The following is a 23,208-nucleotide window of genomic DNA, read 5'->3' as shown; positions in this document are numbered from 1 at the left end:
GCTGCAATAAATATGGCACATAAAACTTTTTGAATAAATGTTTTTGAGTTTTTTAGGCAGACACCCAGAAATGGGGTAGCTGGGTCATATGGTAATTCTATTCTCAATTTTTTCAGGAACTGCCATAATGTTTTCCATAGTGGCTGTACCAGTTTATATTCCCATCAGCAATGAATGAAGGTTACTTTTTCTCCACAACCTCTCTAACACTTGTTATTACCTATAGTGTTGGTAATAGCCATTCTAACAGGTGTGTAGTTTTGATTTGCATTTTCGTAATACCTAGTGAGGGTGAACATATTTTCATATATCTGTTGGCCATAAAATTCGAGAAAATTAAATCTTCAGTAAGAGATAATACAATCATTACTGTATTTTACCACATGGCCTATCCCATATAAATCAATTAACATCAACAAATACTAGAGTGAATCACAATATAACGTATTCTCTCTTTTTTTTATTTTAATATCTTGTTATATATTTTCATAATAACTTTTCAAAATTACTTCTCACTTTAGAACATAAGAGGCATTATTAGTTACAAAGTATTATTTTCAAGCAGAACCATTTTTTCCATCATTATTTATCCCCTCATTTTTTCTTACTCGGTTTTAGTTAATCAGTGATTACACTTTGAAAAGACTGAACAGTAATTTTAATTAATTCCTAGATCAATGTCACAAGGTGGGAGGCATTTTTAAAAAATAATACTTGCTGGGTAGTAAAGGGATTCCAGGTACAGAAAAACTAAACAGAGATTCTCAAAAATCAAATATATGTTTTACTTCACAAATAATAATATTGCTTATGTTTTAAAGTCCATACTTATGTTTTAAATAGAATCATTAGGAAATACAAAAGGAAGTAGGTAATGAATAAGGTAGGGTTTTTTACATTATTTTTATTGTATTTTTTCATTACCATTTATCCCCACTATGCCCTCTTTCATCTCTACCCACCCCCTTGCCAAACCAAACAATAATATTTTATACTGTAGCAACTTATCCATTTAAAGTAACTACTTTAAGCATATTTAAAAAACTATCCTTATCATTTATTAGGCAAAACTGTTCTTCACATTACCTTTCTCACTGAGTATTGCTTGTTTGTACTTGCGTATATGATCTTGATACCTCAATTAATTCTTTTCATCACTAAATTGCCTTTCTAAACATTAATCAAACTATTTTTTCAGATTAAAACTGAGATTAATATATAAAAATCCTCAGACTTTCAGGTTTTAATTCCAAGTCTCCTTTGTCTCACCACCCCCAAATTCTATTTTTTTAATTTAATTTAATGTTTTAATTTAATCTTTACTGTATTTTTTTCCACTAGCATTTAGTCCCCTTATACCCCTCTTCCCTCAGCAATTACCACACTGTTGTCCATGTCCACAAGGATCAGTTGCCTCTTGCACACCCCGAACTGGGCACCTGGCCTGCAGCCCAGTCATATGCCCTGACCAGGAATCGAACCAGACACCTTCTGGTTCCCAGGCTTGTGCTCAATCCACTGAGCCACAGCAGCCAGGGAAAGTTCTTATAAAGAGAAAAATCCAGTGCCTTAAAAGAATATATACCCATATATTTTTAACATCTCTGATAATGAGAACCAAATATAATGGGATGGTTTTGCGCTTGATCAAAAAATACAGCCTAAGCAACTGAGTCAGGATTTAATATATAAAACAAAATATCTGATTCCGTGGTACTTGAACATACAGCACCACAAAATGAATCAGAAACACTGGGCAGACCCATGTTTGATGGGCTAATATTAGTTGAGTATCATCCAATTTTTAAACATTAGTTGTACCATACAAATGACTCTGCACTTATGTAAGCTACCAAGCATCTTTTGGAGCTCACTGCTTCTTAAAATACATAATTTTCCTTTTTAAAACACTGTCACTAAATGGAGAAGTGGCAAATTACTATTGTCACACAAACAACAAAAATGTGCACTGCCAGCTCCCTTTGTAATGGACGCCTACTTATGTGGCAATAAAACACTGGCAGATCACAGGGATAATTCCCCTGTACATGCAGCTGAGAGGAAAAGTACGACCTGCCTTGGCAGGACCTGCCTTTAAGTCTTTAAACTGTCCTCCTTCCAGTATTTATTCAGTGTGCCTTCTGTGCAGCTGAGAAATGCTGTTTCGCACCCGTGAGCATGTCTGAAGTACTCCGGGAGAGCTGCTGAAGATCTGTGCGGTAACTAAAACGTAGCAACTTTTCTTCAGGGCGGCATTAGGTGCCACTTGCTGCTTTTTAATATGCTGATTTAGCTTCCAACAGTGACAGGGCAATTGGTGTGAAATGTCAGCTAAGAATGAGACAAGACCATTTAGTGAAGAGAAATTTGATCATGGATGTGCAGAAACATTAAGCAGCAGCAATTTTTCAGGCCAGATGACTGGCAGATAGCATCGTTGAAATTATAGAAAGAGTTATTCCCTCCAAATTCCCGAAAGATAACATATTTTCGAAATTATAAATCTCCAGTAAACCATTATTTGGGACAAAGGAATGATAGTGAATACATTAAACACCTATAAATTTTAAAAAGAACGAAAGCTTTGAGAGTTTCAGTTCTTTGTATTCCATGTGATAAATTCAACAGGCAGCCTTATTTTCCCTTTCCTACTCCCATAATACATCGCTCTCTCCTTTAATGGGGCAATAGGTCCTTTAAATATACATCATGTCCCGAATTTCTCACTATTTGTAATTAAAAGTTGGTCACCATATGACCTCACCTTTAACAGGAACCTAAACAACAAAACAAACAAACAAAATATAACCAAAGAAAATGAAATAGAGAACAGGCTGACAGTGACCAGAGGGGAGAGGGGAGGGAATTTCAGAGGAATTTCAGAGGAAAAGGGGAAGGGTTTACAGGAACAAGTATAAAGGACACATGGACAAAAACTAGGGGGGACATGGAAATGGGAGGGAGGTGGGGAGGGCTGGGGGGTGGGCTGGGATGGGAGTAAAAGACAGAAAACTGTACTTGAACAATTAAAATAAAATAAAAATTTTAAAAATTGGTTAACTTAAATATACATTAAGTCAGAACTGCAAATGGTTCACTTAGCTCTGCATCTGCCTATGATGCTTTCAGTGCTAGTAAAATGTACTTCTCTAAATACCACCTAAATGAAACATACATTACCAAAACATGCCATTAGTTTCATGGGATATAATACAATGGATATCTGTAAGACATTGAAGCTCAAATTTAAAAATAGGAACTATTCTAATTAATTTTTATCTTTATGCCACAACTGCATGTGCTCCTTACTATCTAGATAGAGTTTCCCTGAAATACTCCCAAAATATTGGGTTGGCCAAAAATTTCACTTGGTATTTTTGCATAAGATTGCTCTAGGAGTGCTTAGTTGTCTTGAACTTCATTGGGAACAATTTTTTTGGACTGTATTGTGATAGCTGCCATATCAGCATGCATTTTTTAAAAAACATAAAAATTGGTGAATTTGTGTAGCCATTTTAATATTGAAGATGAAAGAAAATAAGCGAGATTGTTGGCATATTATGCTTTATTATTTCAATAAAGGTAAAAATGCAACTGATATGCAAAAAAAATGTGCCATGTATGGAGAAGGTGCTGTGACTGATCAAACGTGTCAAAAGTGGTTTGTGAAGTTTCATGCTGGAGGTTTCTCACTGGATGATGTTTCTCAGTTGGGTGGACCAGCTGAAATTGATGGGGATCAAATTGAGACATTAATTTAGAGCAATCAACATTATACCACACAGGAAATAGCTAACATACTCAAAATATCCAAATCAATAAAGTTACTGGTGAAAATGAAAAAGTGTCTTTTATTTTACGGAAAAATAAAACCACATGAACATTTTGACCAACCCAATATATTCACTTAGGCACAAAAGCCTCAGCACAGTGTGTGATTTGTAGATGCCCTAAAGAGTTGGTTTTCATATACAAACCCAAGTAATTACAATAAGCTTCATAAACACTTTTAGATTTTACAATCTCTGTCTCCATCACCAGACAACCACACATCTTTCCATTAAATATTTAATGCATTACCAGTAATAAGACTGGAAAATAGAAAGGCTAGATCTTCCCTCTTTGTTCCTTCCACCCATCCTTCTTCTCTTTTAGTCTTTCTTTTTGCATTGTAATTAAAATTAAAAGAAGCTATCATTACCACTTCTTTTGTATAGCACATCTAATATAAAATTAAACATGAAAATATATAACCTTATTTTTAAACAAAAATACCATTCTAGAACTACTTAAAACTTTCTAATCTATAATTCCTACTTTATCACACTGAAGAAGAGAAAGAAGCAGGGGAAGTAAAAGAAAAAAGAGGAGATAGAGGAGAGGAAGTGAAAGAGAAGAAATTATAGAATGAAATAATGCACACAAAAATAATAAATATGTTTATATGTGTCTGACACATAGTAAATCAAGGCAGACTGAGGAGAAATGCTGCCATAAAGCTTGGGAATTAAATGGATCTGGATTCAAATCCTTGGGCAAAATATCTCCATAAAATAGATACAATATTAATACTGTACGTAGAAATACATTGTAAGGATTAAATAAGTAGATGCAAATAAAATCCTTAGCATGGTCGTTAGATAAGTAAGTGCTTAGCAGTTATCATGAGCACTTAATATGATTCTTCTTCTATTTAAGGTGTTACCTAAGATATTTATTTTTAAAACACTTTAATATTTCATCTTAAAAATGCCATCATTTTCTGAGAAGTTCTGAAAATTAATTTCATTTTTTCTTTTTCATTGAATTTATTGAGTGACACTGGTTAACAAAATTCTGTAGGTGTCAGGTGCACAATTCCACATCCCATCATCTGTACACTGTATTGGGTGTTCACCCCAAGTCAAGTCTTCATCCATCACCATTTATCCCCTTAGATCCTCCTCCACTGTCCCTCAATCCCCCTGTCCCTGGCAATCACACACTATTGTCCATGCCCATGAGTTGTGTGGGGTTTTTTTTCCGCTCAGTCCCTCTACATACCCCACCCAAGCCTCACCCCTGACAGCTGTTCCTGCTTTCTCTCCATGAGTCTATCTCTGTCTTGCTAGTTAGTTCATTGTATTCATTAAATTCCACATGAGTGAAATCATATAGTACTTTTCTTTCTCTGACTGGCTTATTTCACTTAGCATAACACTCTTCAGGTCTATCCATGTTGTTGCAAAGAGTAAGATTTCCTTCTTTTTTAAGACTGAGTATTATTCCATTGTGTAAATGCACCACACCTTTTTTGTTAATCCAGATTTGGAAGCAGCCCAAATGTCCATCAGTACATGAGTGGATAAACTTAGTATCATTTCAATGGTTATAATTAGTGAGTCAAATACAGTTACTAATGAAGACATCAGAAACTGTATACTTTTTAAATCTATTTTGATCTTGTAATTTAAAAAAATGCCCATTTGCAAGGGCAAAGCTGATGTGTGCAAAGGCATTTTAATAAAAATGAACACTTCTGCTGAGTCAAATTTATTTCTATGAACTTAAAGCCAAACTGGCTATTGAACATCCACATTTTAAAGGAATATCCTGAGCACATAAGTATCACACTGGAAGATTTATTTCTTTCTCTTTTTAAGAGGTCACATTATGTTGTTGTGCTGAAAAAAATAATGGCATAGGGATTAATGTACAGGACAATAAATTCTCTGTAAACCCTCTTGTAAAAAATGAGTCATTATTATTATTTATTATTGGACTTTTAAGTTGACTGACCTAGAATTTCTGAGAGAAGGCAGTATAAACAATCAGAGGTGATTGGTTTCTCAGGCAACAATAGACTAACATTTATAGGAGTAGCTGTGATGGAGGAGTAATGAGTCCTGGGACTAAATGGGTAAATTAGCCAAAGAAGGAGCAGACAGTCTTTTGGAACTAATGCTTCAGCTGTCAAGACACAAGCTGGTGTCTGCTTTTAGCTGGGCTTTGGTGGCGTCAGCTGCCCTAGCATACAAGGCCTGCCGACAGCAGGATCACGGGTCCACAGTGTGGCACACTGGCATGCTGCCTGCGGCTGGGATAACACACACAGGATAGATCATGTGAGCAGGTATGTGCAATCAGAAACTGCAAATCTTAGGCTGAACATATTTTTAAATACATTTGGAAGACAGATGTTTGCCCCAGCCAGCCTGTTAATTTTGAACTGATTATGTTGCCAAAAGCAAAGACACTAATCTGTAGAGAACACTCTGAGTTTTTGACATTATTATAATAATTAAAAATATATCTATCATTCAAAATTAAGTTCTGCTTACAGAACCAAATTTAACTCATTGTACTAGGCCAAATGCAACCTAGCTGTTCCTAAGTTTTCAGAAGCCCTGTTATTTAAAAACAAATAAAGAAAAGGGAGAGAAGGAGTTCACAGAAAGACTAACAATAATTTCTCTAAAAGAAAATATAAATAATGTCCATCTGCTTTTGGCTCAACCATTCAATTCATATGACTTAATTCTAATAAAATAATCAAAAGTTTTTTCCATGTGTAAAGATGTGCACTGCTGGTCCCATGGTGTAATGGTTAGCACTCTGGATTTTGAAGATGTGCACTGCTGTTGTTTTTATCTACATGAGATGATAGATGGTAACTAAACTTACTGTGCGACTGACTTCAAGCTATATGGATGTCAAAACACTATGCTGTAGACTTGAAACTTACACAGTGCTGTAGGCCATTTATATCTCAGTGTAACTCTGATCTTCAGGCACAATAGCACACCTACTTCCTAAGGTTGTTCTGAAGGATAAATTTGATAACACCTGTGAAGCACTTAACACAATGTCTGGCAAGACTGATTGCTCAGCCCTAGATAGTGTAGCTCAGTGGATTGAGCACAGGCTGTGAACTGAGTGGTCACCAGTTTGATTTCCAGTCAGGGCACCTTGCCTGGGTTGTGGGCCAGGCCCCCAGTGGGGGCCACACGAGAGGCAACCACACACTGATGTTTCTCTCCCTCTCTTTCTCCCTCCTTTCCCCTGTGTCTAAAAATAAATAAAATCTTTAAATAAAATAATAAAAATAAAAATAATCTTAAAAAATAATGATTGCTTAGCAACTGAGATTCACCATTTGTCAAGAACACTAGGCTAACACTAGGCAGTTCCTACTAACCCCAGTATGCACCCATCCCTCTCACAAACACTAAATGAGATATTCTCATAAGGAGAACGCCAATCAAATTTTAATGTATATGGGGTACAGAAAATAAAAGGGAGTTAAATTAGACAAGGACATGGATGTCAGAAATAATTTCTTGAAAACCAAGCTAAACAATAATAATTGGGCCCTGCATTTGTGGAAGTAAATAGCTTTACTATTGAAAATACTTTAGGAAACTGCAGCTAACTCCCTAACTTTGGTGGTCTAGGCATTCACCTACCTGACAGGGGAAGGTCAGAAAAACAAATTCTCAAAATTCCTTCAAGATGTATGATCCTATTATGTTTTAGTTAAATTAACTGGGCATTCCATCATTCTAATGGCAAACTATGTCAGGGAATTTTAAGGAAAGCACAAGAGAGCTCATCTTTGCAAATGCAGTTCCCGACTTTATAAGCTCTAAAAATATATAAAGAGTAGATTCAAAAGAACTCCAGTGCATACAAAAAAAACCTGTGTAGCTTTGGGTATTTCACATGGGGCTTCTGCCTCCATGATACTCAGTAAAAGTTAGACAATGAATGAACAGAAGATTTAGAGTTTTTGTAATTCTGTAACAGAACAATTAGGGGTTAATGAGGAAAAGGAAAAACTAAACATCAATAGATTAAAAATAAAGTTAAGAACATTTAGGAATCTGATCACTCCTTAAAGTTCAATTTTGGAAATGGCTTCAACAGTGCTTACCATTAGCAAACACTACTTAACCAGATCATCTCCACTGTTGTGACATGCTATGGAGTTAGATCTGAAGATTGCATTACTCGAATCAAAGAGGCTGGCCTTTAATTAGCACTTTTTACCCATATTTACTTTTATACAAAATACATTTAATAGCACATTCAGAGCAGAGCATTTCTATAGTTTGCAATTTTATAAAATAGAAGTGGAATGAAATATGGATTTTTTTTGGCCTCACTCAGGATTATCTTTTTAATGATTGTCACAGGTTTCACCGACTCTCAAGTCACCAGGTAAAGTTCAATGAGTATCATCCAAGAAAGAGCACTGTATGAATAGTTAAAAATATCAAGTCTAGTCCCAGATCTGCCACTAATCAACTGTGTGCACGGGCTGGCCAGCCTTGTGGGTGCGTAGCTTCTGCAGTCTGACAGGGCCCTTCGCTCAGGTGGACTCCACAACTGGCTTAATGCTCCTCTGCTGTCACCCTGAAATTCTTGATCACTTTTTAAGACGGGCCTCACATTTTCACTTTGCAAGTCACTTCACTTAATTCCCATTTTACTCAGTGCAATCAACACACCCAACACTCTCTTTTACTCTAGTTTTTGCAAGTGTTCCTTTACCAGAGTATATATCGTATTTGTCAAACTGCCCACACAACAACGCTCTTGTTGATACTTTAAATATTAATTCTGATCCTATAGAATTAAGTCAACACAAGACTATAAGAATCACATTTCTAAAGGGATTTTATTAGAATAAGATTATAATTGTTGCCCAGAACCTTTTCTTATATGAACATTTTCCATTAAAAATTTAGGGGCACTCGACCATTCATTGTACTCTCCACCCTCAAGATATATTTGGTACCTAGCTTTTTTCCAAAAGTGGCTTTGTTCATAAGGTCACATTTAGTTCAGAACCTACCTTATGGAATGTGGGTGGGAGGAAGTACTCTCTAGCACTGAGAAATTTACAGTAGAAGCTGTTGTTTAAAAACTCTTTATTGCAAACCTTTACAGAATATATAAATCAAAACAGAATGTTATAAAAATTAAAATGCTGAATGTGCTAGGGAGCTGCACTATAGTTACAGGTATATGGATCTGCTGTTTCCTTCTTAGTCATGTAAGATATTCTAATAGCACTTACTACTTCACTGTCCCCTCTGTTTGGCCCAAAATTCCTGTTATAATGATAGATTGAAAAATCCATAAGGATGCTACTAAAGTAAGAGAGGAAATGTGGTGGTACGTGTAGAGATTTCCATTTAGCATGTTAACAAATGGTATAAAGAAATACAGGCATCTTCCATTTAAGCCAGAAAAAAATCAGAAAAAATAGGATGTTCTGAGTGAAAATTCTGATAGCTTATCATTTACTATGTTAAATGAAAAAAAAATACCATGTTTTTGCATCAATCTACACCTCCAACTTTTAAAATTCTAAAACAGTAAAATATATTGCATTGATAAGTGTAAGAAACTCTTATATTAGAGCATAAAGTGCTACAAACACCACTTCCTAATGAAACAATGAGTAGGATTATTAAGATATAGGTGTTTGCTGGCCTGACTTGGTTCCTCGGTGCCAGCAGACAACATGCACATATCCTTGGCTGGCACCTGGGCTGTTCTTCAAAGCATCTGTGCATGATTCTCTCTTCCACTGATCATATTTGGAATGTACATCAAGACTCCTCCCAGATATTGCTTTGTTAAAAAATACTGAGTTTGGAGTTGTATATGTAAGTAGTTGCCTTATAAGCATCAGCAAAAAAAAACAAACAAAAAAACACAAAAATATTTTATTGCGATATCTGTGTATTCTGTGAAAGTTGGATTTCAAAAATCAGGAGGAATTCTCTTGTGAAACCAATACCTGGAAGGACATTCTGAAGGTTCTAGGTCTGTGTTTTATTTAGTGCGGAACTGTGCTCTAAGTAGGGGTCAGATGCTACAAGGCAAACAAAGCAGATGAAGATTCATTTTACAAGAGTTACATCTGATAGTACTATGGGACCCAATTAAAGGCATAATTAGTGTGGCTTACTTAGTTATAATAGTCATAATGGCACCTGTACAGAGAGATCTGATTGGATTGAACAAATGACAAAATATATTTTGGCTGAAATTACTGAGAAATAACGTTGAGTATGAAATGTGGTGCATAGAGCTAAAAGCTAGATAACCTACAAACAAGGATTCTAGCCCAAATATTTGTCTATGTAAGACTTGGTCAAGACCTTCATCTGAGTGTCAGGTGATGTACGGTGAAGATTAAATGAGTTAATGTGGGAAGTTTTTACACTAATAAAGGCTGCACAGGAAACACCAGGTAATTTATATGTGTGTGTATGGATTTAAATTACTTGCTAGTTGTATGAAACTTGAAAAATTTTTAATTATATGAATTTTTATTTTCTTACCTTTAAAGTGTTATCAATTATACCTATTTTCAGAATAGAAATTGTGTTAGAAATGTAAGAAAAGAGTCTAGCAAAAGCATTTGGATCACAGCAGACATTCAAAGTACTAATTGTGAATTTGCTCCTTTCTAAAACTTCAAAACTTTCACTTTTCTCCATTTAAATGACTTGCTCACTTACTGATTCAACGTTGTTATCACCTAGGACTCTTAATTTCTTAAATTTCTACCTATATCACAATTTCATGTTTCTCCACTCTTCCCTATAAACCTACACTTTATCCATATAAAATTGTCTACTTTCTTGTACACATATAACTCTTGGTCATTACCAGACCCTACCTATCACGGTTAATGATTTCAAATATTTGAATTGTCCAGGATGTTTACAAAATTTACTCTGAGAATCTTCAATCTAAGATGAACTCAATGGCTTTTTCATTCATCTGTTAATGTTGTTTCTAGCCTCTTTAGAGAACCTGAATTGATTATGCATGCAATTATATTAAAGGAGCCAATGTTTTTCTTTCTTTGCTTCTTAAAATGAATTTTCTCTAGACTTTCTTCCCTAAAACTCATTAAATTTTGAAAAGGTCTTGACATAGACACCAGCTAGCTGTTCAAATATTTGAACTTAGAGTACAATTATGTACAGGGAAGTGAAAACTCTATTTCTCCTCCCCCCTTGCAGTCAGGGCTTACCCAGTGTGATGTACACAGAAGTAACAGAGTGGAACTTCTGGAAATATCTTGAGCTACGTATGTCCACATTTCTTGTTATAAGAGACAAAATAAACCTGTAATCTGTTCAAATAATACTCTGGTTAGCTCGCTTATTAATCATATCTGAACACAACTTTAGCATTACAAGTTCTATAACTTTTCCATCCAATACCACACATACAACTTTTATACCTAAAAACAATCTCAGTTGATTAATTAAAGTATCTAACTTGGGTTAAAATGAAAACTTTAAGCTTAATTTAAATTAATTTGTACTTGTATTACTAGTTTGGTACTGCTCCAGGTAGAGAAACTTCAGGAGTCTATTTGAGAAGTATGGGAAACTTCTGCTCTACTCTTGGAGCTTCTCCTGATGCCACCTCTCCCATACTTCCCAACTCACAGGTGGTGATGTCAGCAAGGGCACCACGAGGAAGCTCCTAATGGACAGTCCTTTCTTGGCTATGCTTGTGAGCCAGTATGCTTTGGAAATGGTGGCTATTCATCCCTGACTTGTTCTTCTCTTGAGGTGCTGTCTGCATTGTTTGGAAGTATCTAGAACATCTATTGGCAATTCAGCATCTAATGGCAATACAGCATCTCTGGCTGCCATTTACAACTACGCCTCAGTTCCCATTTGGTAGAATGTATCTACCCCCTTTCTGCTGAACTGGGTTTGCCTCTGGCAGAGTGCCCTACTGGATTGAGTCCCAGACCAGCTCTATCCGACAAAGCCCACCTCCGCTTTGATTTGTGTGTGAGCATATGCCCAATGAAGACGCCCTTCATTGCTCAGCCATCAGGCAGGCAATGCCTCAGCATCCAGATATATCAAATCCAAATAAATAAAAGTAATCCCAATTTGGCAAAATAAATGGTGGATTACCTAGTCCCTTTACCACTCAGACTCAATGGGAAATAAATACATAAGCAATCTGAGTAATCCTCTCAAAAGCATTTACACTATTTTTCTCTGTGAAAACAGAAATAGCACAATTTTTCATGTTTTCCAAAGTAATTTTTCCTTATTCTCTTCAACCTAGATAAATTTATACCCTTAAGATAGGTTTTGGGCTAATGGTCAAGACACACACAATTTCTGGACAACACTCAAGTTTATATGTAGCTCAGCACCTCACTCACTCGTAGAACATGAGGGTATTTTATACCTTCTATTTTTGCTTTATGTTAGGAAGACTCTAGATTTTTTATCAGTCATTTCATTTATCCATACAAAACTACTTTCACTTTTTCTTACTTTGCTTCCCCAAATCTTCAGTATAGTCCTCACGATGCCCGTAGCCTCTTCATTCTTTGCATATAAGTTAAACTTCTACTTTACCAAGAAAAAAATGGTCATCCAGTGACTTCAACTTTTTTCTACCTGCAAATTTAATTATCTTTATTCATATTTAATACCCCTTCTCCCTGAAGTGAAAGATACCACAATCTTTTCTAAGATAATCTTTATGACTCTAAGCTTGGAATCTATATTATCTAGAATTATCCTTCAACATTGAGATATTTTTATCTTATTGTCACATTTAATAATCCCTTTCTATCTATAAGCAAATTTACACATCCTTCATTTTCAAAAACAAACAAAAAAATAGTCTTTAGCAGTATGCCATAGTTCTTTTTCACTGTCTTGCCAAACTTTCTGAGAATGCAAATTTCTCGACAATTTCTCAATTCCCAGTCACTCTTTAACACTGTGTAGTCTTTATTCCATTTCAATATATTCTAATGAATCTCTTCTTGCAAAAGTAAACCAATGATTCCTAAAACCCAGACACAATGCATTTTAAATTCTTTGAGTCTCTGCAGAATTCCACATTTCTTCATGGATCTTTTTATCACTTCTTTGGACCTAGTTTTCTGAGGTCTCTTTATTTGTTTCTGAGTTAAAGCCTCTAGAGATAAAGGCTAGGAATCTGTGTTTTTAGCAAACTCTATAGGCACTAATGATAAGCACGAAAGACAGGGAACTATTGGTCTAAAAGCTAAAGACACATAAAACAATTTCATTAAACAACAGTGACCTACTCCTTCCAGAAAAAAACTATTTTAATAATCATTTAAAAACATTCATTATTTTCTTTTTTTCATTATCTAATCATAAACTGAATACCAAGGTTGAATTAAGAGTTGGGGCATATTACAGTATTTAAAGCTGCATAATAGATTGGAGCAGTTTTAATTAAAGTTACCAGGACAGCCAGAGGGAGACAGGATACACCATAATTGGAAAAGTGTCACTAGAAAAATGTGTTTATTATAACCTTGATCCTATTTTCTTTGAGCAGAATGTCTAGAGACCTTCATTAACTCAGCAGATCCCCTTGGCTGTGCTAGGTGGTGAACAATAAGACCACTTATTTAATTCACCTCCATCTTTCAGGAGACACCATTGGAGGTTGGACTGCTTTGTTGAAAAGCTTTCTCCATGAGCTGTTCATTAACACTTGCAGATTTTTCAGCCTAGAGCAGGCTAAAATAAATGTTAATAACAATGATGGCTTGCTTCTTTTTTGCTTCTAAACATCGTTTGATATGAGATTGCTTAAGAATAAACCAATAATCTTAGCAGAAAAAATTATTATATTGAGGCAGTTTGTGAGACATAAGCATAGCAGGAAAAAATACTCATTTAGGAAATATATCTTGTAAATAAAATGGCTAAAATTGCCAGTGTGGACCTACAGGGGAAAAAAGCTAGACTCATAAACAGACATCCTGAAATTAAATTCCACCACAGCCTCATGTTATCTATAGAAATCTTGAACAAGAACCCTAGTCTTTTCTCATTTTCCTCATTTATAAAACAAGAAGAACAGATGTTTAATGTGCCTATTTCATAGGATTTCTGTAAGAGACCAATGCACATCAATCATCAGAATCATAATATGTTTATACAACGCCACAAAAACAAAACCAAAAAATGACTTAAGTGGAAAGTCTGTTTTGCTATAAAAGAGGTAGTTTTATGGCAATAGCAACAAAATTTTTTATATTGATTTGTCTTTCAGCTATTTCTAAGGTTAGCTGATGGAGCAGATCAAAAGATCATAGTACAATATGAGGGTGAAGAAAAGGGAAAATAAATGCTGAAACTGAAAGAAAATATTGGTTAAAGTAGTTTTGAGTCAAACATATAAACAAATGTGATAAGCATGAAGCCATAAAATAAGGTATGATTTCATTTTTAATCAACAGGCTATAAAAGACAGAATTAAAAATTTAATGTTCAAATACATAAAATCAGTATACATGCAGGCATAATAAAATTTATCACAGACATTATAATTATTCCACTAAAAGAAGAAAAAACACCTTAGTTGCTCATTTCCTTAAAAAAAAGTGAATAATATAAACTCCTAGGGAATTTCTTTAGTAGATATATGAGAAAACAACCAGTTCAATTTACTTCTTTTTGAAATATTTTATCTATAATACATATTCAGCGGTATTTTATGTTGATAATCTTGATACTGAAAAACAAACATTTAATATTTTTTTCAAATTCAAATAAAAATAAAAAATGTTGAATAATATATATTTTATTTCATTAAATCTTTTTTAAAGTATCAGTAGTTTCTTTACTTGATCATTAATTTTTTACCAAGATATTTTTCCAGTACATTTCAAGATAGGACATTGTGGGCCTATTAATTTCATGCTCATATTTCTAATACATGTGCCCAGAGTATGTATATATTAAAAGAATATTGATATTTGCCAAATAAATATATATTTATATATAAATCTGTGTCTGTATCTCTATCTACAACTCTACTTGACTACAGAGTGAATATTTCTGTAGTTATATTTAATCTTCAAATTCCTCCAACTGTCTCTTCTTTTGTCTGCTTCCTATTCCTTATCTCTTTTTTTCATCTTTTTATTGAATTGATTTGGGTGACACTGGATAATAAAATGATAGAAGTTTCAGGTGTATAATTCTATAATATATTAACCTGTTTATTACATTGTGTGGTTACCACCTCTAGTCAAGTCTCCTTACATCTCCCTTTTCTGAAGAAGACTAACTGATACAGGATTCACTAAAAAATTCATAACCTTCCAGAATATTCTATTAACTAAAACATACTTCTTAATCTAAATGAATGATAATTTACAGCATACTACCTAACCCTCATTTCTTCCTTATTATGATTATACACTTCTTCAGCCCAAATGACATATTTGAATACAGATCTTGAAATCAGACACACCTGAATTTGAATCGTCTTACATTCTTCCTACTCAAAATACAGTCTTTGTACCAGGAGCATCAACATCCCCTGGAAATTAATTAGATTTGTAGTATTTCTATACAGATGACTGAATAAAAATCTGCATTTTAACAAGAGCCACAGGTAAACTACATGCACATTAAAGTTTGAGAAGCACTAGCGTTGCTTATTAAATACGTATCCTTGAGCAAGTTAAAAGTATCCTCAAAAATGCAGTTTCCTCGTTGGAAAATGAGACTAATATTGAGGTCTAGAGCTTAGTACTACTGTGAGGAATAATTAGATAATGCTACTTACTAAACACTCAATAAGGTCAACTAGTATTAAATTTTATCATACACCTCAAATTTGTATATTCATAACTTTTCCAATACACTTATAAAATAACATTGGTATCCCACACAGGTAAATTTGAGCTCCTTTAGTCCAGAAGTCTCCCTAATCATAAGCCTGCAACAAAAATAGAAGCAAATCCAAAATGCCATCTTGCATTAATTTACAGGACAATGTATGTAGCCTCAAAATAATTTTTAAAATAATGTGTTTTTTTATTTTTGTGGAATCAAAACAACTTGAATAAAGACTTTAATTTGAAAATGAACGTAAATGTTTCTCCCTGACATAAAATCTAACTAATTCTACATTTAATTAGGTATTGTATTTTCTGTATTCTGCCATCTTGCACTTAAGGCAGTCACTGATCCCCCAACAGGACTTAAGTCATGCACCAGGTGTCTAGACCATCAAATCCAACTGATTAAGGGGGAAAAAAGTCTCAATAGGCTTCCATTTTAATCCAATTAAGACAAGATTCATTCTATTTCATTTCATTTTTCAAGGGACTTTCACATCCAGATGACCTGCTGCCTATATCTGGGGGGGTGGGGGGGGAAGGGAATGTAAGCTGCTAAAGATCAACACAAATGGAATCACTTTCAGTTGTCATTAAGTGATTAAGTGAATATTAATCACTTAGGTAACAAGTATCTCATTTTTATTAGCAAAACTTTTCTTGAAAACACACTTTACATCTATAAATGATACCTAAAAATGGTATCACATACCCCAAATTGAAGGTAATAATGTTTTGAATCTTCTAGTCATGAAGTATTATCTTATCATAAATTACTTACATATGTCTTAAAAATGAAATATTTTAAGTTCTGGCAATAGGGCATATCAAATATTCCAAAGAACCCTCCTATTACATTACAACAAGATCCTGGATATTTTAAGAAACATGAAGATTTATAAGTGCCCAAAAATTAAAGGAAAATTTCTGTGACAAGATATATATATATATATATATATATATATATATATATATATAGTAAGCTGAAACTCTGAATAGGGGTGATAAGTGAACAGAAAATTCTGAGTAGTCCTGAGACAAATGCCTGCAACAGTGCTGAGATTTGTAGAATAAGAGGGATGAAACTTAAGCTCTGACATTATAGCTAACAAAAGTTATATAATAACATTATGAAAAAATTAAAACTCTATGAATAGCATAAAATTTGCTAAATGAAAACAGGATCATGATTATAAATAGACGAAAATCATAATGATATCAATTTGCAATTTTGTTTGAGTTCCTGAAATACCAATCAAAATCCAGTAAAGATCTTGAATAATAACATGCTGAATCTAAACTTCGGACAATTTGTAAAAGTTCAAAAATACTCTGAAGTTCATGAGCCTACTAAAGAAGAAAACGGCGAGAAACTGGCCAGTCAGACATCTCGCTTGGTATTTGGAGCTCACAGGGGAACGCAAGGTAATTTAATATATGGCCCTGGGAACACTGGGTAGAAAAACTGCAGACTAAAATTATAGACAGATATTGGTTGCAGGTGGATTAAATAAACCTAAAAGACATAGAACCTTTTAAAATATAATATATAAAATAGTGGTTATAACCTAAGGATAGGGAAGGATTTCTTACACAAAATACATATCCAAAAACATTAACAATTTTTAAAGTTGACTTCAACTATACTAAAATTAATAACTTATGTTATCAAACACACTACAAAGAAAATGAAAAGACAAATCATATTTAATGACAGAAAATAAATGAATAAATTGAGATACAGAATCATAAAGTAATATTTAACCATGAATAAAAATAAAGCTAAATACAAACATCCAGATAAATCACGCACACATAATATTGATGGAAGAAAGTCACTGAGAACTACATATGTATAATGTAGTTATACATATGTAGTAATTTTAATAAACATGTAAAACAAGCAAACTAGCAAATATGTTGTTTAGCAAAACATTTATCTGAGGTACAGCTGTTTTTAAAAAGCAAGAAAATAAGTAATGAAATATCTAGAGTATTGGCTACCTCTGGCAGGGAGGCAGGGTGAGGGACAGGAGAGTAGTACTAAGGCAGCTGTAAGGGTATTGGCAATATCTGTGGGTTTATGTTGGTTGATAAGTTTAAACATTATTATTATGCATCATGACTTAACATATATATAAATGGATGCATATACCAATTAAATACACTGTTCCTGTATATTAAAATCACCTAAAACAAAAAATAAACTAATAAGCTGATTACTGTTAAATTACAATGAAGCTATGGTATCTCACCTTTCTTGAACATATTAGATGAACAGTTTCCATGGTAAAGAAAGCATACTAAATGAAACCTCCAGATAAAGCATGAAACAGAAGTAACAGAAAGTAACAGAAGATAATAAAATGAGCAGACCGATTTAAACTCACCACCAAGGCTTTAGATCTGTTGCTTAGAAGTTTTTCAATATCCCTGGCTGCAATTTCTACCAGCTGGCGCGCGTTATTTGGTTCCACAGTATACAAGTCTTTGTATTTATCATAAATCTGTGTGAAAGCAAAAGAAAATTATTAAGAACAAAAATTGCTTATTTGGTTCATAAGTTCACATTAGAATGTATTCCAAAATCATCAATAATTGATTAGAAAAACCCACTATACCTTGATCTTTTCAGAGTTTCGGTGTGTCAAAAATAAAGATATAAATATGAGTCTGCTATGAGACCACAAGCTCAACAAAATAGTATGTCAACAATAAGACATCTTGTACAAATATGGTTTGTATATGCAATTTTGTGACTTGAAATTGTATATTCATCCTCAAAACCGGGCATTAACTGCCATCAGCATTTTTTTTAAAGGCAAGCCATTCTAGAAAACTAGAGAACTCAAGAATACAAGGTCAAACCTAAAGGATGTGTGCAGTGCACAAAAGTAAGACGGAGGCACATAGGATATCTTGAAAGAGTCTTCCCATTGTTTTTCCTGCTGTAACCACTGAGGCTAAAGTGCTTGCTGCTAAACCTTACTAAATGAAAGGAAGAGACAGAGCGAATAAATGAATATGAAGCCACTGCTAAGGTTCATCCAGGTGACACGGGGAGCTTCATTTCATAGAGAAGTAGTTGAAGGTCATCAAGGTCTACATTAAAGCTTAGTTAAAACTGTAACTGTGTAAATATTTTTATTATCAAACTGAATGTTTTGTTTTTACATGGCTGAATCAAACTATACTGAAAGTAAGCTAGATAGCCAAAGAACACCTCGACAGCATTTCTGGGCTCACATTGATGTCAATGGGAGTATTTCCCTAGTGCGGCATCAGATGTACTTGGTCTGCGAAGCCTGTACACTCCTGGAGGGAAAGGAAGAAATTAAAGCAAGCGGGGGAGGGGAGAACCAGCAACCATGTTTGTGGCTGGAGGGCTCAGCCGAGAAGGAAATCCCTTATGCATCCAACAGATGGGCTACACATGCATGACTAAACCATCTTTGAAAGCCAGGGCCTGGCAGTTTTTTTTACATTTTATGAAAAGAGAATTCAGGCACATGCAGGAACCAGTTCAACCCTGTTTTTTTTTGGTACAGCTCCAGCATTCTGTTACTACCAACAGGTTCTACAGCCTGGTCCCAGCTGAGCATGGATGCTGCTGGTGAACACTGTTACAAATAGACACAGATACATATGCTAACATTTATTTCTAACAAATTATGTTAGTTTTACATAAAGTCAATTTTTATAAGTGACAAAAAATGGTTTTAAAAGATTTAAATCAAACTTTTATTCCTAAAATTGTTTGATATATTCGGGATATGAGGTTTTTCCTCATACACAACTGAATTTTGATCCTGTAGGTTTTCATTCCAACTATTCAAACAACAGTAATTCATATACAATCCCCACATTTAGTTTCATCCAGGGTTCCTGCATCCTACAGGATTGCTTGTGCTTTCTTCTGCAGGGCAGATTATCGAGCTCTAATGTAAAGACCCAGGTTACCCATGATGAAATCCATCCAACTCAAGGCTCGCTCTTTCATTTCAGCCTAAGATGACATGCAGAAACATGACCTCCTCAATAGATTCATTGATCAGGGTACAAAAAGATAAACCTCAACATTACTTTAATTGATCCAGGATATTTAGTTCTTTGCAGTAAAACTCATACAGCTAATTGGTGTGAAAGGCAGCTGTGCATTAATATCTTGTTTCTTTCTGTATGAAATCTACCCTCCTCAGACCTCCTTCCTGTGGTAAAGGGACTAAAATATAATTCAGAGTTGGTGAAGATTAGCTCAGGATGTGTAGTCTGTACTTTGCATTATGTACCATAAGTAATGTCGTTTATTAAGTCACTACCTACATATGCCAGAAACATAGGTACTTTGAAGAATGACTAAATTATAAATCAGAAGAAAAACACTTAGTTCAAGTTTTCTTTCAAAATTACCATATGTAAATTATTCTCTCAAATTCTGTTTCTAGGCACATTTTTAAATGCTTAGAAAATAAAAACCAAGATCTAGCTTGCAAATTAACTTTAAATAAGTGAAGTTAAGAAAGCTTAAGTCTCAGTCCCCAATGTAAATATCCTGCTGTACTTTTTGCATATAAAACATCTGAAATATTTTCTTGGTAATAAAAATGAATTTAAAGCATATAACTGCCCCACCAATAGAAATAAGTCTTGCTTCTGGTTTTAAAGAATACAGTATTCTTTGCTTCATGAAGTTTGAGAAGGCTCTCAAAAAAGTCTATTGGTATATGTTTTATAAACACTTCTCAAAGTAGAAAGTGTCACATGGATTTTTAACATTATTTCATAATGTACATAAATTTATAGTTTTCTACCACTAAAATAAACCACATTTCTACATTTCATATGTTAACATATGACTATTTTAAAGAATCTTAAGTATCTTTTCTTTTCCTCTTTCTAGTACTTTTTTTCCTTAAAAAAATACCTGCTTCATCCTTTTATCCAGTGTCCTTTCTGAAAGAACAGCATCATGGTGGAAATAATATGAGTTTTCGGCACCAAACAGAACTTCATTTAAATCACATGTCAACATCTCACATACTACATGACACTGGCTCCCACTTCTTCTGCTAGAAAGAATGCGGCACATAAAGAGACTCCAAGACAGGATGTTTTTTCCTCCTGACTGATACACAAATATGCTTTAAATTTACTGTAGTTTACGACCTCTCCCTGACATCCTTGATGTAAGTTATGACAAAAGAATATTTGTCGCTTGTACATTCTTTCTTTCTTACAGTCTTAATTAACTGGTTTTAATGTACTTTCACTGTTACATTAACAGACAAAGATCTGTGGTGATGACAACAGAGAATATGGTTCCCCTAGCTTTTTCAATGGAAACTTCTTTCTAAGTCTCTTTGCTCTAATTAAGTCCATAGTTTCAAGATAATCTCCAGAATAATACATTTAAGATAACCTCAAATGTTAATATTTAAGCTTGACTTTGCTTGGAAATCTGCAAGCCTAGTACAAGTAGCAGCCATCTCAGATTGCTTTATAGTGCATGCAGGTTGGCCTGAGGTAGAACACAAGTGGGGGATGACCTTGGCCTGCACCAGCCCGGGAACCCCAGGGCCTGCCCACCCAGTAGACAGCTACAGGCCATGCTGGCGCACCACCACCCTGCCCCCACACAGCTGATCCTTCACAGAGGTCACAGATTGGTGGTCAGTGGTCATAGCCAGTCCTTGCAGCTGACTAGCCTGGGTAAATTCCTTCAACTGACCTGACCAAAGCAATCAAGACTCAACTACAAGAGGAGGGTGTACTAAGCCCACACAAAGGGCACACCTTGATTATGCAGACTGGGAGATAGGAAAGGCTGTGCCACTGAACCCAAGGATGCCTACTATATTAGGCCATGGTACCAAGACAGGGAGTCATAACAGCTCCTCCTAATACATAGAAACAAACACAGGAATGCTACCAAAATGAGCAAAGAAACATGGCCCAAATGAAAGAACAGATCAAAGCTCCAAAAAAATTACTAAATGAAATGGAGATAAGCAATCTATCACATGCAGAGTTCAAAACACTCGTCATAAGAATGCTCAAGGAACTTAGTGAGGACCTCAACAGCATCAAAATGATCCAGACATAAATGAAAGATACCCTAAATGAAATAAAGAAAAACTTACAGGGAAACAACAGGAGAGTGGATGAAGCTGAGAATCAAATCAAAGATTTGGAACATAAGGAAGCAAAAAACAACAAATCAGAACAACAACAAGAAAAAAGAATTTAAAAAAATGAAGACAGAATAAGTAGCCTCTGGGACAACTTCAAGCATTCCAACATTTGTATCCTCGGGGTTCCAGAAGGAGGAGAGAAAGAGCAAGAAATTAGAAGTCTACTTGAAAAAAAGAATGAAAGAAATCTTCCCTAATTTAGTGAAGGAAACAGACATGTGGGTCCAGAAATCCCAGAGAGTCTCAAACAAGATGGATACAAACAGGCCCACGCCAAGACACATTATAATTAAAGTGTCAAAGCTTAAAGATAAAGAGAGAATCTTAAAAGCAACAAGAGAAAAGCAGTTAGATACCTACCGGGGAGTTCCCATAAGACTGTTAGCTGATTTTTCAAAAGAAACTTTATAGGCTAGGAGGGATTGGCAAGAAATATTCAAAATCAGAAAAAGCAAGGAACTACAGCCAAGATTGCTCTACCCAGCAACGATATAAGGATAGAATCAAAAGGCAGATAAAGAGTTTCCCAGACAAGAAAAAACTACAAGACCATTATTCATCAACACCAAACCATTATTATATGAAATGTTAAAGGGATTTATTTAAGAAAAAGATCAAAACTGTGAACAATAAAATGGCAATTAATACCTGTCACTGACTGAATCTAAAAAACAAACTAAGCAAACAAGAACAGAGACCAAATCATAGATATGGAGAGTATTTTGATGTCTGCCAGATGGGAGGCTGGTGTAGACTAATGGGTAAAGAGGTGAGGGGATTAAGAAGCACATATATGTAGTTATAGAATAGCCATGAGGATGTAAAGTACAGTATAGGAAGTGGAGTAGCCAAAGAACTTAAACACATGACCCATGGACATGGACAATGGTGTGGGGATTCCCTGAGGGAGAGAGAGGTGCTGGATGGAAGGGGGCAAAGGAGGAAAATTTGGGACAACTATAATAGCATAATCAATAAAACATAATTTTAAAAATGTAATACCTAAAAGGTGACACCACTCATTGAAATAATTGATTAATAAATATACCTAAAAATGTTTCAGAAATCATTATACTTAGTATTATGCCACAATTCAGATACTCCTGAGATGCTCACTGAAAGCTAGATATGCTTCTAATTTTGAATGACATAGCAAATTATATGAACAATAGTTTTCAGACAGCTTCTCTATACCAGTCACTTTAAGAAACCTAAAAAAAAAATTCAATCAGCCATTGTACTAGCGTGAACACTGGGATTCAGGCTTTAGAATATCAGAGTAGAGAGAGTTTCACTCCCATTTCACATCATTAAAGAACCAAACCACTGTCCAGACCCACAAAAAGTGAA

The 23,208-nt window shown here is 34.6% G+C and overlaps 1 protein-coding gene across 13 annotated transcripts in view; it reads right to left on the bottom strand.

Annotated features, from left to right (window-relative positions):
- Positions 1–23,208, bottom strand: part of CACNA2D1 (calcium voltage-gated channel auxiliary subunit alpha2delta 1) — a 453,733-nt gene that overhangs the window by 336,683 nt on the left and 93,842 nt on the right. For all 13 annotated transcript variants that reach the window (XR_004899638.1, XM_036010681.1, XM_028525346.2 and 10 more), the window contains exon 3: positions 18,058–18,174. Coding sequence is in view for 12 of the 13 variants with exons in the window: in XM_036010681.1 (XP_035866574.1) it covers positions 18,058–18,174 (117 nt within the window). In the remaining variant the exon portion in view is untranslated. The remainder of the gene's footprint in view (positions 1–18,057; positions 18,175–23,208) is intronic.

The sequence above is a fragment of the Phyllostomus discolor genome, chromosome 10 (genome assembly GCF_004126475.2).
Source record: "Phyllostomus discolor isolate MPI-MPIP mPhyDis1 chromosome 10, mPhyDis1.pri.v3, whole genome shotgun sequence".
Classification (NCBI taxonomy): Eukaryota; Metazoa; Chordata; class Mammalia; order Chiroptera; family Phyllostomidae; genus Phyllostomus; species Phyllostomus discolor.
The sequence above is the reverse complement of the archived record's forward strand: the minus strand, read 5'-3'. Positions and strand labels throughout refer to the sequence as shown.